The sequence below is a fragment of the Doryrhamphus excisus genome, linkage group LG4 (assembly GCF_037039965.1).
Source record: "Doryrhamphus excisus strain RoL-2023G ecotype Guam linkage group LG4, RoL_Dexc_Guam_v1.1, whole genome shotgun sequence".
In the NCBI taxonomy this organism is placed as follows: domain Eukaryota; kingdom Metazoa; phylum Chordata; class Actinopteri; order Syngnathiformes; family Syngnathidae; genus Doryrhamphus; species Doryrhamphus excisus.
In genome coordinates, this window is record NC_136360.1 from 2,239,550 (window position 1) to 2,259,945 (window position 20,396).

Genomic DNA, 20,396 nt, shown 5'->3' on the forward strand with positions numbered 1-20,396 from the left:
TATATATGTATAATCATTTATATCAATAATTTGCAGTAAATACTGTATATAAAGAAGAAAATATTAAAGAATATTTTTTATTGGAATCTGCTCACTTGGACATTTTTTATGGTATAATAGTGAAATACGGGGCGGCATGGCGTTCTAGTGGTTAGCGTGCAGACCTCACAGCTAGAAGATCGTAGTTCAATTCCACCCTTGGCCATCTCTGTGTGGAGTTTGCATGTTCTCCCTGTGCATGCGTCGATTTTCTCCGGGTACTCCGGTTTCCTCCAACATTCCAAAAACATGCTAGGCTAATTGGCGACTCCAAATTGTCCATAGGTATGAATGTGAGTGTGAATGGTTGTTTGTCTATATGTGCCCTGTGATTGGCTGGCGACCAGTCCAGGGTTTACCCCGCCTCTCGCCCAAAGACAGCTGGGATAGGCTCCAGCAACCCCCCCGCGACCCTTGTGAGGAAAAGCGGTAGAAAATGAATGAATGAATGAATAGTGAAATACAAGCAATTGGACATTGTTACAAGAGATACAATTAATTAAAATAACATTTTAATTGAAATGCATACCGGATGTTGGTAAACTTGCCACTTGTTGACAGAATTTCTGTCAGATTAGAGCTTTATTTTGTCAGATGATATCTAATTAGCTGGCAACAGATACAGAAAGGCACATGAGTCTCTGTCATTCGTGCATTGCACACAGGAGTGATGTGGGACTTGTTGCAAGGAAGCTCCGTCCCTGAGCTGTCAAACATTGCGCACGCCTTCTAGTCAGTAACCAGACTAATCTATAACAAGTCGGAGGATCAACGTGCTTCAGGCTAATTTGAATCTTTTTCATATATATGTTTTTTTTTTCTTTTCGTACTCGGAAGACTATTTTTTTAAATCAAGATCCTCTTGTCACATGGCATTGGAGAATTCAATAACAACAAAAAATGGCGACAATCACGTTGCTCGGTGTGCTCTTGCTGCGTCATTAAAAATATTCATGTAAACAAGGGGGCTCTGAACGAGCGGAATGCAGGTAAGTGAGCTAAATGATACTTTTATCTAAATACGTCGTAAGTGCTTGTAAAAAATTACATGTTGATATTAGGATCTTGTGTCTTGTTTGGGTGTTTTTTTTTTAACCCAGAAAGGGGTGTGTGTGCACAACACTGGGCGTTAACGTTAGCCTGTACACTATTCCGTATCAATGTTGCACTTTTTTTGCTTTTGAAAATGCGTGCTGATACACATTTTAAACACGCGTACGTAAACATTATGTAACGTCGTAAATAGCGGCGTGGTTATTTTATTGACTTTTATTGTTTAGAAGTGCAACACGCTCCATGCTCATCGTCGTCACTGTTGTTACTAGAGAGCGACGGCATTTATGTGTAGCTAGCTTGTATGCTAAACTCCTAACCTATGGAAGCTTTACCTTTTATCAAGATATCAAAACACTGCACGTTTGGCGGACGCTGTTATGTTTGAACGTCACTGCGCTTTTTTTAAAAAATAATAACAAAGAAATGAATAACTTAATGAGGTCAGCAGATGTGCTGTGATAGCGTCATGGCCGTGTTATTTTTGCCTTTTTACACACCACGCGTAGACATTGTCGAGCTGCGGGGTTAATGGAGTTGTTTACATGAAGTCCAGAGGGTGGGACCGAAGAGGAGGCGGGAGCCGCCACGTCGGAGATCTACGTCACCAAAGAGGGGGCGGGGCCTATGTGGAGACTCATAACAAGTCTGACGTCACTCGGCCTTTCCAACGGCTATGAATAATGAAACAGGCCTAGCAAGAAACATGGATGTTGGTCGAGAGAATTTGGAAATATTTGTAAACACAATGAAGAAAGCTTATCCCTCGCAGGAATTTTAGCATGTTTAGCGTTCAGGGTGATGAAACGGATTTGCTTCTTATTATGGTTGTGCTCAAAATAACATTTTAATGGGGTCCTGAGCAATTGTAGCAATACATGTTTGTACTGTCTGGTCTGGCCACATACAATCAAAGAATGCAGTAGATCATTTTACATACATTCATATACTGTATACCCACAACCATCACTGTTTAACACACATGAACAAAAGGCCAAGTTAGGATTTAGCTGTTTACAACTGTACATGTATTTTTAGTCTGGATTGTGTGTATGTATGTAAATTACAATATACAGTATATACTGATTGCACGAGTATTGATTATACATAATGTACATAAAGGCTATGTTTTTTTTTACTGCCTTTTATTTACATTTTTCTTTTTCACTTACATTTTATTTTATTTATTCTCATACTGTACTGTATGTATGTAAATAAAGTAATTACCTGCAAAGGATCAATAAAATATATATTTTGTTTTGTAAATTTGTATTTTTTAAATACAAAGATTTGTGTTGTTATTAGTATTGTCATTTCAGCATTTCTCTTTACATTGTGTCTTTTTGCTTTATTTAAAAAATGGGTCCTTGACTGCAAATGGGCCCCAGGCCGCACTTTGGACACCACTGCAGTACATCATGATTTGATTGTTTTTGTTCACATTTTAATATACCTTTCTGTAAGATTTTGTAATTTCTTTTCATGATTACAGCTTACACTTCATAAAGACCATAAATCTTAAAAAAAACAAACATACAGTGAACCTTGGGTTTGCGCCCTAGTCAACAAATTAACTGCAAAACTTTAATTATTCTGAATTGAACTCCTGAAATCAAATATCTTATTGCATGGTATTCTAATTTATTGAGATGCACCTGTAATTTAAAGTTGTTTCACTTTATTTAGTAAAATCCTCTGGGGGCTTGAAAAAAATATTTGCTTTTACATCTGGATGAGGGAATGTAAAGTTAGGATTCCTTTATTATTAACTTTTGTCAATGTCAGAAATGTGAAACAATAATGTATTTGAATCTGTGTATATGAATTATATATTGTATACCCCTACGCTCGTGTTGGCACACCTGAAAATCAACACCTTACGGATGATAGTTGGATGACGCTTGTCAACTGCAAAAACTGACTGACAGGCTGCCCTGGTTCAGTTATCACAGTGCTGATGCTGTCCCCATCGAAGGTACAGTACTGTGATAACTGAAGGATGGCTGCCAACTTGACACAGCGGATGAAAGTGTGTTCAGCTAGTGGTCCAACATGTGGAGAAATGTGAGTATATGTTCAGGAAAACTACTCATTTGCAACTTCAGTTGGTTGTGCTTTTACATCGATTTCCCTATGTGATTATATCAGTGCATGATGTAATGTTACATGACAACATTATTAAGATGTCTTATACAATAACTTACTCAGCACACATGTATTGGTGTCACTTTTAATCTATGTATCCCTACATAATTAAAATTGGTGTATGTATTGTCGTAACTCTGATGATTTTAATAAAAATAATACTTTAACCAAAGGACAAAATTACTGCTTATTAGTCACACATGACAGAATTACTGAGGAAGTCCCCACAGACTCATGATGGACAACCCAATTGTCTCACCCTAACCTCACATTCAAGACCTACATAAATACAATATAATAATCATATACAGTACCAATCAAAACTCTCGTAGGCTCTCATAATACTGTGTAAATGTTCATGATGCTACCGTAAAACATGGTAGTTCTACCATGTGATTTTTCCATACAACAAATACTGTTTGCTTTACTTGCAATTGAAGGTACGGTATGTTAAATGTCTATTGTAAGCGGAGCTTGTGACGTCATTCTGAACGATGGCCCAACGAGCCAATCAGCATTCGTGCTGCTGCCACTGTTGCTGCGTAGTTTTCAGGAAAGGGGACGTGACTTGTCAGGAAGTCTTAGCAGAGCCGAGTGATTGTGTCTTCGAAACTTCACAAATAATCCCCTCAAGAAACTCGAAACTGGGCAGCATTAGGTGTTTTTTCCCTCACCATTTTTTAGATGAGCGATTTTAATAACAGTTGTAGGAGAGCAGCTTCAACTTAGACGGGGCGTCAAATGTACTAAACGAAACGGAAGTAACCTGCCAGCTGTCTGTCAGCTTGCTAGGTGAGTAAAAGACGCAACATTTTATTCGAAAATGATTAATATCTCTTTCTGGCTTCTTACGTACACACACATTGTTTCCATTTTCTTCCCTAAGTGTTGTTTATTGAGTGTGTGTGTGGTTTTTTTGGCCTTACTCGGTGACAACCTGGCTAATAGAATAGGCTAACTAATGTCGACTAAGCTAGCGGTTCACCTCCTTGTATATGTGTTTTATGTGTATTCAGCTCCATGACTAGACAGGAAGATGAAGCCCTGGTGTTGAATTTGACTCTAGATTATCGTAAATAATAGCAATATACATAACAAACTGTTGCAGAACATGATGCGGCCCTTTTAATGATAAATCATCTCTTACAATAGTGTGATACTGCAACTTTAAATGTGTTAACGTAAATATTCATTTCTTGGACACAGTTCATCATTTTCCTATGACGAAAAGTAGAAATATTTTACTTTAAAGTTATTTTTCTATTTTGGATCATTTGCTGTTTGCTTTTGTGCAAAATATATTACATGGATTCAGCTTTACTCAATTTAATTCCCAATATCATATATCATACAATATGTTTTTTAAATTATACTGTATGTTACAACCAATCACATCGTTGAAATGGAAAGGGTAATGTTTTCAAATGGTATATTTTAATAGCAGTCATCACATGAAATTGGAATAATTTCATGTCATTTGAGGTGAGGATTTGCTACCTACCACATTGGACTAGCCGGACAATATGTTATTATTACAATATGTATATAACAGATTTGCTGAGAGATCAACAAATGTTGGATTTTCACACTTTCAGCAGAGTTCAGAGTGCTTGTCAATATGCAATGAAGATTGTGAGTTGTGGTTGTCACAGTTGTCCAGATGTACAACCAAATTAGGACTTCGCTGGATGCAATTTTTGTATTATTTTTGTTCCTATTGTTATGTTTTACTTTATGAAAGCACCAAATTGCTGTGACCAAAATGACACAAATTACTCCTAAATCACTCCCTTGTACAAAATAACACCTTAAAGAGGGATAAAGCTGTCAAAAGTGATCGTTGGAACTACAGCAAAGCATGCTGGGAAATCTCAGCTTTGTGATATAGGTGAAAAAACATCTTAGTATGAACCTGCTGTTTGCTATTTTATTTCCATGTTTTTTAAAAATAAGTATTTCAACTTTTTATTTGAATAATCTTTTAATAAAATTTTCTTCTTGTAATATTATGATTTAATTCCCATGATAATATAACTTTTCACCAACCTAATCTTTCAAAAATTACAACTTTATTTAGTTTAGTTTGTTTCGACATTATGATGTCATATATTTTCATTTAATATTCCAGTTCAGTGCTGCTAAAATTAAAATTTTCCCTCATAATATTACAGGTTCATTCTTGTAAAATTGCAAGTGTTTTATTAGTAAACTACAGCTTTTTTTTCCCTCTTAATATTTTGACTTTATTCTCATATAATTACAGCAGCTTTTACCATTTCTGGAGTATTTCAACTTTGTTTTTGTAAATATTATGACTGTATTCTTATTCTGTATTGACCTTATTCGCATAATTCCATAATATTGTAACTTTTTCCCCAAGCAAATGTCCAGAAATGACAATTTTAATTTGTTTTGTTTGTTTCTCATAATATTGCAACATTATCATTTTAAAATTATGGCTTTATCTTTTCATACATATATTAAAAAAATCTTGTTAAATTATACAGTGTTTATTTGTGCCAAGGGCCAATAAAAAAAAAACTGTTGCAGTCCATAAATGGCTTCCAGGCCGCACTTTGGACACACCTGCCTTAGACGAATCAAATCAATATGACCCAAATACCAACATTTTGTGATTTGCACTTTATGGATGGAATATGACATTCTTATTTTAGACGTTGACTAATTGTCACTTCAACTTTGTGTTGAGCAGCTCAGATGCAAATGCGTTTGCAACTTTTCTACTTCATAATAAGTTCAAGTTGCAAATGTAGCAGTCCCATTTTTCCCTCACTGTGTGTCAAAACCTGTTGGGGACGTTTCTATGGATTTTAAGGCAAATGTTTTGAGGATGAAGCCATTGTAATTTGACCTGTTATGTCATTCCCCAATGTAGTGTCTGCATGCCATCTCTGTGGTGATGGAGTGGAGCAGGCTTCTCTGTGGGAAAATGAGGAGATTCAACAGAAGGGCTCAACTCACCTCTTCTCCTTCATCGTCTTTGGGCTTGGAGATCCACTTCTACTTACAAGACGTGCATCAACTGGAGTTCTTCAAAGGTTGCTATACTGCAGAGGAGCTTTGCGTGGAGGCTGCAAAGAAATGCTGTGAGTAATGATTGCTTAGTTGGAAAACAGACCATGTCATTGATTTGGTTTTAACCCTTTTGGAACCACAGTTTAAAAATAAAATATTCAGTTTTCATATTACTATTTCAAAAGGTTGACGCTTGAAAATAAAGGGATACTGTAAAGGAGAAAAATTATCAGTATGACCCAAAGTTTTTGATGTGAATAAATTCACTCATCTAATTTGTATATTATGACATTTTTACATTCCTGCTAACCACCTCACCATTAGTGGTGTTATGAACAAGTTTAAACTTTGTATAGAAACATACCCATACAGTAGATAGATACTTTATTAATCTCTAAGAGACAACTGTACACCACTACACCGGGCACTATAATTATTTAAAATGCTTAAGGTAAATTGTGTCATAATGTTTGTTTGAAAAAAATGAAATGCAATAAATGGGATTTGTATACTAAAAATGCTCTCCTTTCTTGTCGTCAGCAATTTCTCCTTTGTGCCATAATCTATTTGCCCTCTACAATGAGACGACAGGCGTGTGGTGCCCCCCTAACTATGAGTTCAAGATCACAGATGAGACCAGTATTAAGTTACACTATCGTATGAGGTAAGTTTGCCTTATCTTCATTGAAATATTGTAGTTTATTATTTTTACTGAAGTAATTCCTCTTTGAGTCCATACACAGTCACGGAAGAAAATGATTAGACCACATGTGTTTCTTCAGTTTATTCATCAATTTTAATTTTAATAATAATTGTAGCTCTTTTGACCTGTTTCTCATTTGTTGTCATTGTTGTATTTGTCAAAACAAAGGTACCTGAACAAGAAACTGAAGAAAAATGGGTAGTCTGATCATTTTTTTCCATGACTGTATATGTCAAATCATACTTTTTTTTTTCCATTGAAGTATAGCGGAACAATTGGTTTGGGGTGCTGGCGGTTCTCCAATTTCATTGACCTATTGGATTAAAAAATCCCACAGGAAATAATGGAACTATAATGAATCTGTTTCAGGGTGAAGGTGTCACCTTTATAAAAATGTTCTTAATTGTAGAGGAAATGTTCAGTTGCCTTTACAAAATACTTTAACATATACGTATTCATTCATGCAGCCTCAACTTTAAAATTAATGACTAAGGAGTAATGATGCATACATGTAGTTCAAAAATGTGTTTCATTGAACTGCAGCTAAACACTGACATGAATTGAAAGGTACGATTTGTAAATGTGTTTAACTGTCAAGCAAAAATGTAGTCAGTATTGACCAATGTTTGTAATGTGTTTATAAATACGACTTATTTCTCAGGTTTTATTTCCGAAATTGGCATGGCACCACTGAAGGTGAGTCTCCAGTTTGGAGACACTGCATCAGTAAACTAAAAGGAAGCCTTAAGCAGCAAAAAACACCTGAAGGAACACCACTTCTGGATGCTGCATCTCTTAACTACCTGTTTTACCAGGTATGTAAGGGGCACATTTGACTGACTTTTGAATTGCTTGTGTACAAGCCTCCCATTTATTTATTCAAGGCTCCAGAATAAAAAGGGATATTGTTCAGTGTCGTGGCATTTCTAACGGCATGTGTGTTTACAATGGTTTGTTGGCCCTACAGTCAGGATATTGGGAAAATCTGGGTTTCGAATTTTCATTTGGGTAATTTGCATGTTTTCCTCCTCCATGCTTGAATTTTCATTGGGTACTCTGGTTTCATTCAGTAGCCACATCATACCCCCTTGAGGACAAGCGAGGTGGCCAAATTTTTGTCCCAATCCATCCCTGGCAGATGGTGATGTTGCAATCTGGCAAATCTACATGATAGAGTATGTCAACAGTTCAAGTAAAACTGAAGTGCATAAATGCTAAATCAGGGGACTGATGAATGGAAAGGCTTCATTATGAGCAATCACAGCTCTTGTTGACTAGCTACCTGTGTAGTAATAGTGAGCAATGGCAACTGAAGCAACATTCAAATCATAGCTGGAGCTGGAACATCAGTTACTTTTATCGGGCGTATTTAAAAATGGCACTTTGGCAGAGGGAAAAACAAACAAACGCCTACATACCAGAAATGATTAACCCCCCCAAAAAATCTGACCGATTACAGCTTTGCGGCCTGCAAGGGAAGAATGTTATTGAAGTTCATGTCAAGCTCTGTGGGAGAAGCGAGCCAGCATGGTTTATGTGGTTGCTGAAGTTTTATCAATATAATCCTTTAGATACGCACCTTGTTTTAAAAAAAAAAAAAGAGTGCCTTCCTCTCCTAAACTTGACTCATTTTACATTTTTTGATGTTTCTTGTCAGGGACAACATGATTTTCAGACAGGTATGGTGCCCCTGCGGGCCTGTCAGTCAGAGGCAGATCAGCATGAGACAGAAAACGAGTGTTTGGGAATGGCTGTGCTAGCCATCACACACCATGCAATGAGCAACGATATGCCCCTGTCCATGGCTTCACAAGAAACCAAGTAAGAAAGTTCTCCAATACCTGACTTGGGCTTTGTTTTTCTATATTCAGTGCAAGCTCAGAGGTTGAAATGTTCATATTTCTAAACAAAACTTCCCATAAGAAACAAGCTAGTTACACATGTGCTGTTTTTAAGCTGTACAGACAAGTGACAAAGGAATAGCATATGCATTAAGGAGGTTTAAGTAATAATCTTTCTGTCTGTTTTGTCCCATCAGCTACAAAAGTTTCATCCCAGAGGCGCTGAACAGTAATATAAAGCAGCGCAACATACTGACCCGCATCCGCATCAACAACGTCTTCAAGAAATTCCTCAACGAATTCAACAACCGAACAGTCAAGGGCAGCAACATCAAACTTTACGATCTGAAGATTAAGTACCTGGCAACTCTGGAGGGGTTGACCAGTGGCCTGGGTAGTGAGCTCGTGGAGCCCGTTTGTCTCAGTGTCACAAGGGAAGTGGATGTCGCCAATGGAAGTAACTTCGGTACGACTCCTGATATGTCGTTCTTGGAAATCATGGTGCAATTGAAGGATACTGCATCTTAAGATACAACAATGTAATTATATAGTAATAGGAATAAAACATGTTTTTATTACTACAGAAGAAGAATGCATTAATTATAATTGCTACTAATTGGAATATGTAGTGTAGTTTAGCTAATCTTAAATTGGCTCTATTTGGTGGTACTGTATTTTTTCATTCATTAACTGAAATTTGATTGGCATTTTCAGCACAACATATAATAACAAAGTTTCTTGTGTTATCCGATGATGTTTACAGCATACTACAACCAGATGCAAGGACAGAGCCCAAATCAGAGCATGGATACATGGTGTGACATTCAAGTCAGAGTGACTGGTACAACAGGCATTTCCTGGAGGAAGAAGCCTTTCACAGTAAGTAAAAGTGTTATCTTTCCTGCACTTTTTTAGTACATTTAGTCCCAGTAGAATAATGTATAGCAATAACAGACAGCATAGTAGCGTGTATATGTGCTTTTGAACTGCTTGTATGTTCACATGAGAGTATTTGCTTGGCTGATGTACCTATTATTCAACATAACCCATGTCTCTATTGAAATAGACGCCGGTGATTTCCAAAGACAAGGGCAAGTCAAAGAAGAACAAGCTGGACAGAAAACTGTTAAAAAAAGAGGCTGATGAAGGCTGGGAAAGGTTCTGTGACTTTCACGAGATCATGCACGCTGCCATCAAAGAGGAAATAGTCACAATTCACAGACAGGATCACAAGAAAATGGTGAGATTAACGACTAATCAGAACATTGTTGTCCATTTTGGGACCAGTGTAAAGACTGTATGTTTGCTCACATCAATGGTCATGCCTATTCAGTATTACCTAGCTTTACTGACACCTCTTGTCTTTTCAGGAGTTGAAGATGAAATCTCGGACTGAGGCGCTTTCTTTTGCCGCTCTTGTGGACGGATACTTCAGGCTGACCGTGGATGCTCACCACTACCTGTGCAAAGAGGTGGCTCCATCTTCAGTGGTCCACAACATCAACTATGGCTGTCACGGTCCTATCTGGTTTGTATTATTAGTTTTTGTGACTAGCATTAGCTGTTTTATTTATTTAACTTAACTCAACCTTCTCGTCTTAAAGTCTGCATGTACAAGACACATTTGCATAAATAAATATTTCTAAAAAAATATATATTTCTAGCCATATGAGTAGTTGTGCAGGAGCTGCTAATTAGTTGTTGCACAACTAGCAATGCCTGATGAGACTGAATTATTAATTATTAATTAATGAATGTTTAATTCTTGCAGTAATACATTTTCATTATTATGTATTATTATATTAAGTTGATCATGCCACTGCCACACTATTTTAGGCACCAGGATTACGAGGAAAGCCAATGTCTTATTTTGTCACTTATATTTAAGTATAGTATTCAGATCACACCTTCTACCATCATTTCATTTAATTTTTAATTGAATTGACTGTGTTTGTTCCCCTCCTAAGTACGGAGTATGCCATGCAAAAGCTGCGTCAGGAGGGTAATGAGGAAGGCATGTACATTCTCCGCTGGAGCTGCACTGAGTACCAGTACATCATCATCACTGTGGTCTGCAATGAGGTAGTTGCACTGTTTGCACTCATCATCCTCATTGCTTTGTTTAGAGGCCTTATTTCCAAAACTTGTTGACTACGGTCTTACTGTTTAACTAATCCTTGTTCTCTAGATTGACCTCAAGGAATCCCGTCCTGTGCGACAGTATAAAAACTTCCAAATTGAAGTGACTCCAGATGAGTTTCGACTGCACGGCACAGAAATTGTCAGACCCACTCTCAGGGAGCTCTTGGAGTACCTGGAGGGCCAGAGCCTTCGCTCTGATAATCTTCAGTTCCATCTGCTCCGCTGCTGCCCGCCTCAACCTCGAGGTAAGACTTTGAAAGTGTAAGTAGTAGTAGTGTAATGTGATGTGATGCTTTGGGGAAGCAGTGCTGTGCTGCAGTAGCAATATAACCTTATGGCGTGTCAGAATGTTACAGTTCATTAACACCTTGTCTCATTGTAAACGCTGCATTATGATAAAACTGACCGAGGTAGTGCTTAACAAGTTAATGAACAGGAAAAGTAAGAAGAAGCAAATTATTCTATCCTACCTCTTCTGCAAATCTTAGCAACTACGGATAATTAGTTGAATGTTGAATGTTTATGCCTTTATTCACATCACACAGGCGTGACGGTGGAGTTAGTACATCAGTGTTGCAAGATTCAGGGTGGTTACACAAATAGTGCCATAAACAGGCCCACCACTTGTGCACAGGCACGTCTCATTTTTACATGCACACATCGGTATCAGAGAGGAAGAGAGTTGTAGATGTGGGTTTCCGGAGTCAAACTATAACTCTTTTGTTTACTTCACAGAAAGAGACTCTGTACAGTTGTAATTTAAATTGATTTTCTTAAGTGTTGCAGGTTTGGTGTTTTGAGCTACAGTGTAAATATTGGACGTCTTCTTTCCAACAGTTTATTGTTTAAGCCTTTCATAGGATTTTTTTTTACCCCGAGCCAACCAATAATCATAATAATAATAAGTTTAATGGAAACATTTTATTTAAATATGAAAGAAATGCTCCACAATTATTATCAATATAAAGAGTAATCAGATATATTTTTTTAGTAATAGATGTCTTCTACTGTACAATCATTTTCTGAGGTTAAACCTTTAACTTTCCTTTTTTTTTTTAAACAATCTATAGTTTGGTGCTATTATGGTTTTATATTACTGTTATGGTTGAATAATGGGCCCTGGTAGTTTTGACTGCAGGTTAGCTTAGGAGTGTGCATGAGAGCTGAAGGAAGGAAGGCTGATCCTGTGCATTGTCTTCCTCCAAAAACCACATTGTGTGTGTGGTTTTTGTCTAAACATCACACCCAAACACACACAGACACATACACAATACCGATGCTGACAATAACCTTATGTACAGTGAAGTTTGACAAGATGATTGAAATTGTAAGACCAGTTGAAAAATTGTAAGAATTTACATTTTGCACTGTTGGATCTTAAGGAACATCTAAGTAGAGCTTCAAAATCCAAAAAGAAGAAATGGGAGTGAGATGAAAAAAAATTGAAGAAGCAATTTATTGCAAACCACCGTTGAACCAAAATAGTTTGCTCATCAGCTGATCAAATGTTTAAGACCATAGCTAAAAAACCCACTAAAATAGAAATAAAATGTTCATTAAAAAATTCATTGCCACACAGATGAGGGCCTTTAGTCATGACGGATGCCCACTGCATCGTCTTACTGCGTCCAATGACAGCTGCGAAAGGCCTTGCTTATGATGTTCAACAATAACATGACCTTGAGATTGACAGTCACTATAAACTGCAGCTATCATAATAAAAATGAAAGTCTAACATTGCTACATAGTGGTGTGTAAATACAACCAAACACTTTTATGGTAATCTTCATTATGTATGTATGTATGTATGTATGTTTTGCAGAGATTTCTAACCTGCTGGTGGTCACTAACGATAGAGCACCTGTCCCTCAGACACCCATGCAGGACAGTCAGGTCATTATCCATCGCATTCACAAGGAGGAAATTGAACAGGTACGCTTAATTAATTTTTGTTTCTGTGTAAGTTCTGTCTCCCATCAAATCATTATTATATGTAATACGTAATTATTATTACTATTATTATTATTAATTATACGTAATAATGTGGGTTGCGTTACTAACGCGACAAAATGCAAGTTATTGATAAAAATGGAATCTGAGTAATGGTGTAGACTTTAGTCTAGCCGCCAGGCTTGCACTACGGGCTAGGAGGCGAGAGAAGGCGCTTCTCCAAGCTGCGGGTTCGGAGACCGGATAGACTGCATAAGCCAGAAGTTCCCTAACAGGTTTTGGGGAAAAAAAAATGAAAGTCCCTTGCCTGCCCTTTTTAACTTTTGTGTTCCGGCCAAAATTGCCACGTCCACAGACTGACTCCAGTGACGTTGCAGTATTTGCTAACAGCCAATACTCTGGTCTCCACGCTGTCCACTAGGAGGAGCACCTCGGACTCGGAACAAGAACTAACATCTTCTCTGGCACGCTGAGGGTGAAAAGCGATGACGATGCCGGTTATGGTTCCTTCCAAGAGTTTAAGGTGGTGCTTAAAGTGCTTGGTTCAGGACACAGAGACATTTCCCTGGTGAGATTGGTTTACACATTCAAAACACCTTCTTCTACATCTAGCGTGAAATACCATCCACAAAATACAAATGTATACCATCTTGTTTGGTAGGCCTTTTTTGAAACAGCAAGTATGATGCGACAAGTCTCCCATAAGCACATAGTGCTCCTGTATGGAGTGTGTGTCCGCCATCTGGAGAGTAAGTGCACATTAAGACCCTTATCAATAATGCATGTACCTGTGTGATGTATACCGCGTGTCTATATTTCACATCATTTGACATTTTTTGTGGCGTATCAGATATCATTGTGGAAGAGTATGTCGAACAAGGACCGCTGGATCTGTTTATGAGGAGACAGAAATGTCAACTCAGTACATCTTGGAAGTTCCAGGTGGCAAAGCAGCTGGCTTCAGCGCTTAGCTACTTGGTAAGAAAGACACACTTGATTTAAAGGAAATCTCAACAGAAGTGTGAAAATATTTTTTCTGATCATATATATGTTTTTATCTTGCAGGAGGACAAAAAGTTGATCCACGGTTTTGTGTGTGCTAAGAACATCCTGCTGGCGAGAGATGGACTGGATGCTGATGAAGGAGGTCCCTTCATCAAGCTCAGTGACCCAGGAATACCAATCACAGTACTCACGAGAGAGGGTGCGTATACACACACACAGACACACACACAGACACTCACTTTCAGTTACACATATGAAACCTAAAGTAATTCCAAATAGAGAACCAATAGGTATTTCTTTCTGCATGCATGCACTGTCTAGTCCACAGTAGTTTTGCTTTCATATTTTACCGCTGCAGTTGAATGTCTGTATTTGGCTCTGTGTGAATAAACCCTGGCACACACCCTTGCCATTTCCTCCTTGTACCTTGAGAGTCCTCAAATGTAGATTTGACTGAACGCATTGCATTAGATGTGCCTTGAGAGTGCTCTTTTTCTTTTTCCCAGCAATCATATCACTCTCTTGAGCCACTGTTGCATGCACTCAATTAGGTTCTTTCCTACTCCTACTCCATCTCACACGGTTTCTGTGCTCCCTTTCTCCCCTTCGTCACATCCACAGATGGTGGATGTGGAAGCCAATGAAAGATAATTTTTCATTGTTTGTAGTGATGCCAAAGTTGTAATGTAGGTCTGTCCACCATTAGAAGTCTTCTTGTATGGTTCAGAACACCCTTTTTCTTACCCATATGTATTTGTGCAATATTGAAGATGGTTATTTTGCTCTGCAGAGTGTGTGCATCGCATCCCCTGGATTGCTCCGGAGTGTGTGAAGAGTGTGTCTTCTCTGAGTGTTGCAGCTGACAAGTGGGGCTTTGGGACCACTCTGTGGGAGATCTGTTATGATGGAGAGGTCCCCCTCATGGAAAAGAAGCTCACAGAGGTAAGGTGACAGTCTACAATCGGATGTCTCTCCTTAATCTCCCATCCTTCACTGCAATGATCTCACCTCCATTGTCACCTCATCTGTTTTCACCACCTCATTGTAGTCTCATGTGTTTTGTGTTGAGCAGAAGGAGAGGTTTTATGAAACTGAGTGCCAGCTGGCTACCCCGGACTACAGAGAGTTGGCTGAACTGATGATCCACTGCATGAACTATGACCCAAAGAAGAGACCTTTTTTCAGGGCTATTGTCAGAGACATTGACAAATTGGAGGAAAAAAGTAAGAGTATAAGGATCATATGCGTTTTATGTGAACCTGTAGGTAAAACAACAAAAGCAAAAAACTACTAGTTATTAATAACCACCACTTTGAACTAAAGAAAATAAACAACTGCAAATAATCCAAAAAGTCAGGAAATAATAATAATAATAATAATCTAAATTAAGCATTTTCAAGCATATTATTTGCTAAATTTAACGAAATACAAAAATAAGAAATTCAGAAAAATCCACTTCATTCTTTGCTCTAACTATGAAAATATAAATAATATAAATAAAACTAATGATAGAGAAATACATAACTCGGCAGACTGTAAAGGTCTCAGATGTTTTAACCTAAATTGTGTTTTTTCCCTCTGATAGACCCAGCTATCAGACCACAGCCAACACCTGAAGTGGACCCGACTGTGTTTGAAAAGCGATTCCTGAAACATTTCAGAGATCTGGGACAGGTTGAAATCCTTTCACTATTTACACCTTGCACATCATTTTATTCCAAAGTTTGTTAATAAGTGTTTTAGAAGTATAAGTCTAATAAGATCCAGTGCATTAAAGGTAACTTTTGATTGACACATCAGAGATATTTCATGAACACTATAGTTATGATGTTTGCCGTGATATTGAATTATCCTTACGTTGACAATAGCGAAATATTTTATGTATGATCTTCCTAAAGGGCCACTTTGGGAAGGTGGAGCTGTGTCGCTACGATCCCCGGGGAGATCGAACAGGTGAATTAGTGGCAGTCAAGTCACTAAAGCCAGAGAACGGACAGGAGAAGGGCAGCAACCTCTCTAGTGAAATTGATATACTGAAGGCACTCTACCATGAAAATATTGTCAAGTACAAGGGCATCTGCCTGGAAGAAGGTAAGCTAACATATAGGAAGTGTGCACGCTGATAATTAAGTGTTCATGTTTTTCGATGGTGTTTGCCCCCTTCCTGATTACTTTATTTATTTTTGTGTCACACCTAAATGCTAAGGTCAGTGTTGATGACTCCACCATAAAAAAGACAATGGGCAAAAATGTTCCAAGACAAAAACACACTGCTGAACAAAAAGAACATTAAGGCTTGTCTCTATTTTGCCCCAAAACATCTTGATGATCCCCAAGACCTTTGAGAAAATACTCTGTGGTCTTACGAAACAAAACTTGAACGTTTTGGAAGGTGTGTGTCCCATTACATATGGCATAAAAGTAATACCACATTTCAGGAAAAAAAATCAATACCAACAGTAAAATGCGGTGGTGGTAGTCTGACGGCCTGGAGCTGTTTTGCTGCTTCAGGATCTTGCTGTGACAAATGGAACCATGAATTCTGCTGTCCTGAAGGAGAATATCCGGCCGTCAAGCTTGTGACCTCATGCTGAAACCAATTTGGGTTCTGCAGCAGGACAATGATCCAAAACACACCAGCAAGTCCACTCAGAATGACTGAAGAAAAACACAATAAAGACTAGTCCAAAGTCCTGACCTGAACCCCTTGAGATGCTGTGAAATGACCTCAGAAAGACGCTTTGTGCTGGAAAACCCTCCAATGTGGCTGAATTACAACCCCATTCATTGATTATTATTTACATTTATTTGATTTGTAACATTTATGTGTGACAAAATAAAATAAATCAGGATGGGGAAAACATATTTTTACCTCCATGTACATACTGTACATGGTTACCTTGTTCAACACTGACCTAAGTCTCCCTCTTGGTTTTGGGTTTGAGCAGGTGGTCAGGCTACTAAGCTGATCATGGAGTACCTCCCTCTGGGTAGTTTGAAGGATTACCTGCATGCCAACAAAAGCAAGACCAGTCTCAGCACCCTGCTCAGCTATTCCACACAAATATGTCGGGTAGGTAACGATGCCACCATTGGGCCTGATGTTCCTTCATTCTTAATCTTAATGGCTAACAGACATCATTTGTTTGTGGTATATTACTAGGGTTGGGTCTTGTTTACATGTGATATGATACTGGTGCAAACAAAAAATATATATATATCCTGTGGTGGAATGAACATATATTATTGTTCATTCATTCATTCATTCATTTTCTACCGCTTTTTTCTCAAGCCTATCCCAGCTGTCTTCGGGCGGGAGGCGGGCTTACACCCTGCCAATCACAGGGCACATATAGACAAACAACCATTCACACTCACATTCATACCTATGGACAATTTGGAGTCGCCAATTAACCTAGCATGTTTTTGGAATGTGGGAGGAAACCGGAGTACCCGGAGAAAACCCACACATGCACGGGGCGAACATGCAAACACTACACAGAGATAGCCGAGAGTGGAATTGAGCTCGGGTCTCCTAGCTGTTAGCCATGCGTGCTAACCACTCGGCACCGTGCAGCCCCCTAATTATTTCAGTATGTGATATATTTTGAACGCTTTCAATACCAAAGACTCTATTTTCATAGATTCTCTTTTTTTTTAGTTGGAAACTGATATTTTCCTGAAACTTACCTTACAGTATGTTCTACTGCTGATTACTAAAGAACGGATAAAGGTAGAAACAAGCTTTTTTTTGCTGATGAAAGACAGGAGGTTTATGAATTTGTTTATATAGCAGTAGAACACAATAATCAGTGTGCCTTGAAAAATCTGTCCAAAATCATCTGGTTAGTACTGTGTTTGTTGGTTTTGTTTTTTTTTTTTGGGTTAGTGATAAGCATGTTGGGCGGCACGGCGGTCTAGTGGTTAGCGCGCAGACCAGGGTTCAATTCCACCCTCGGCCATCTCTGTGTGGAGTTTGCATGTTCTCCCCGTGCATGCGTGGGTTTTCTCCGGGTACTCCGGTTTCCTCCCACATTCCAAAAACATGCTAGGTTAATTGTCTATAGGTATGAATGTGAGTGTGAATGGTTGTTTGTCTATATGTGCCCTGTGATTGGCTGGCGACCAGCCCAGATTGTGCCCCGCCTCACGCCCGAAGACAGCTGGGATAGGCTCCAGCACCCCCCGCGACCCTCGTGAGGAAAAGCTGCAGAAAATGAATGAATGAATGAATAAGCATGATTGAAATATGACAAGACAGAGGTTCCACATGGTTTGATTTGCTTGGAATATTTCAACATGAAAGGAACACACCCATCCAACTTATATCGTCCTTTCTGTTCAGGGAATGGATTATCTGGGATCTCGGAATTACATCCACCGCGACCTGGCTGCCCGAAACGTGCTGGTGGAGAACGAGAGCACGGTGAAGATCGGAGACTTCGGCCTGACCAAAAGCATCAAGGACAATGAAGTCTATTACACCGTCAAGGATGACCACTTCAGTCCTGTTTTCTGGTGAACTTTTACACAATCGACGACACGTCAGCTTGAGAGAACGAATCAAGTATTTCACGTGTCGCTTTGTCATGGCGCCACTGTGTTTGTGCGACTCAGGTATGCGCCGGAGTGCCTGACTCTCTGCAAGTTCTACCTTGCCTCGGACGTCTGGTCTTTCGGGGTGACCATGTACGAGCTTATCACCTACTGTGATCCCTGCAAGACCCCGATGCAGGTCACTACTTCATCTTAAATATGTGCTTTTTTTAAAATTTAGAATGTAGAAGTAAAAACACAATGGACCCGACTTAAGCGGGTTCCACTGGAACTAGTGTTTTTAGTCAATGCTGACATTATGATGCTAACATTACTGTACTTTCATCACCTCGTAGCTCTTCTCCAGCATCATTGGTCACACCCAGGGTCAGATGACCATCATTCGATTGGTCAACGCTTTGGCAGAGGGCAAGAGGTTACCACGCCCTGACGGCTGTCCTGAACCTGTAAGAGATGCATTTGCCCCCCCCCCTCCACCGCCAAAAACATTATTTCTGGCATTGAAGAACATTGTCTAGAATTTCTCTGTGAATACAGATTATGTATGGTCATATCACCTCGTATCTCGGTACGTGACAAAAAAAAACTATATTAGGAAAGCAGGAAGTGAACAAATGTAACAGTTACTGATTGTAAAAGTACCAGATGGAGGGGTAGGATTTAATAAGCTTTGCTTCTTCCTACTCCTTTTGGACATGTGGAACTGGGAACAGATTATGGGATGCATTCAATTGTAATCTGATGCATGTTCAAATGAAATACAACCATGACCATTACCACAATTCAGCCATAGATAGAATCAAATCAAATCAACTTTATTTGTATAGCACTTTTCCTGCAAAGACATGCAACACAAAGTGCTTTACACAATTAAAAACAATTACCACAATTAAAAGGAAAAACAATTACTAAGAAAGCCCCTCCCTCCCACCCTCCATACTAGACACACCCACACACACCTTTGGGGCCGTCCACACTGGGAGGAGCCGCAGACCGTGCCATCTCCGACAGACGGGTGGACCCCCACATCAAAGGGAGGAACCCCCAGCCGGCCGGGTCGAAGGGACCCAAGGATGGCACCCCCTCAACAGACCCGTCACAGCCCCCAGTGTGGAGGAACCCCCTTGAGGAAACACTGGAGTTAAAAGCTAAAGACTAAAAGCATAAAATAGGACTAAAAATATAAAAACATAAGAAAAGTTTAAAAATTAAATTAGTTGCCTGATTAAAAAGGTGTGTTTTTAATCTTTTTTTAAAAATAGAAGTAGGTGTACGCTGAGAACCATTCTTTAGTCTGGTTTGATTTGCACCAGGGCTCCCCCTGCTGTCGAGGAGTGGATGCATCATGTCTTTTTAAGGATTTGAATTTGGCTTGGTTTGGGGTGTGTGGGGGGGGGGTAAAAAATGTCAGTTTTATGTCAGTAAATACTAAGTAACTAAACACTAAGAAAACTAACTAAAAGGTGTGTTTTTGTTTTTTTTTCTCGTACAGTTGTACGACCTGATGCGCAAATGTTGGGAGCAAGCCCACGAGAAGAGAATCACCTTCAAGCAGCTCATCCATGAACTGACCACCATGCAGCAGCAGCACAGCCCCCCAAACGACCTTTGAACTGTGACGTGGAGCACACGCATCAGCATCTTCATCATCATCATCATCATCATCATCATCATCATACTGGGACACTCGGCCACGCTACTAACCATTACTGGCTTCAAGCTGACATTTTACTTTTACTATTAGGGGATGCTTTATAATGCGGCATGCCCTTTGCCCATATGATAATCAATGCTGTTCAATAATCTATATCATGTTATTTTATATGACGCAAAGGAGGCCATCTTACCAGTGGGGGATTTTTAAATGTTATTTTTTTAAATCAGTGTCGGTCTTTTCTCTCCATCCATGGAATGATGATATGTGA

At 38.9% G+C, this 20,396-nt stretch overlaps 1 protein-coding gene across 3 annotated transcripts; it reads left to right on the forward strand.

Annotated features, from left to right (window-relative positions):
* Positions 1–703: 703 nt before the first annotated feature.
* Positions 704–20,130, forward strand: jak1 (Janus kinase 1). Of its 3 annotated transcripts, none has more exons than XM_058073795.2 (25): positions 704–1,028; positions 6,134–6,344; positions 6,814–6,937; positions 7,638–7,791; positions 8,634–8,797; positions 9,015–9,283; positions 9,581–9,696; positions 9,884–10,057; positions 10,188–10,345; positions 10,785–10,899; positions 11,006–11,204; positions 12,782–12,891; positions 13,331–13,477; positions 13,571–13,658; positions 13,760–13,887; positions 13,975–14,113; positions 14,705–14,856; positions 14,987–15,137; positions 15,500–15,588; positions 15,813–16,005; positions 16,863–16,987; positions 18,260–18,432; positions 18,532–18,649; positions 18,807–18,917; positions 19,964–20,130. In XM_058073795.2, the coding sequence occupies exons 1-25, from the start codon at positions 1,023–1,025 to the stop codon at positions 20,081–20,083; spliced, it is 3,534 nt and encodes a 1,177-aa protein (XP_057929778.2). In that variant the 5' UTR covers positions 704–1,022; the 3' UTR covers positions 20,084–20,130. The 3 variants fall into 3 exon arrangements, with proteins under 3 accessions (XP_057929778.2, XP_057929777.2, XP_057929779.2); XM_058073794.2 differs by lacking the exon at positions 704–1,028 and adding an exon at positions 3,093–3,156; XM_058073796.2 differs by lacking the exon at positions 704–1,028 and adding an exon at positions 3,593–4,029.
* The last annotated feature ends 266 nt before the right edge of the window (positions 20,131–20,396 follow it).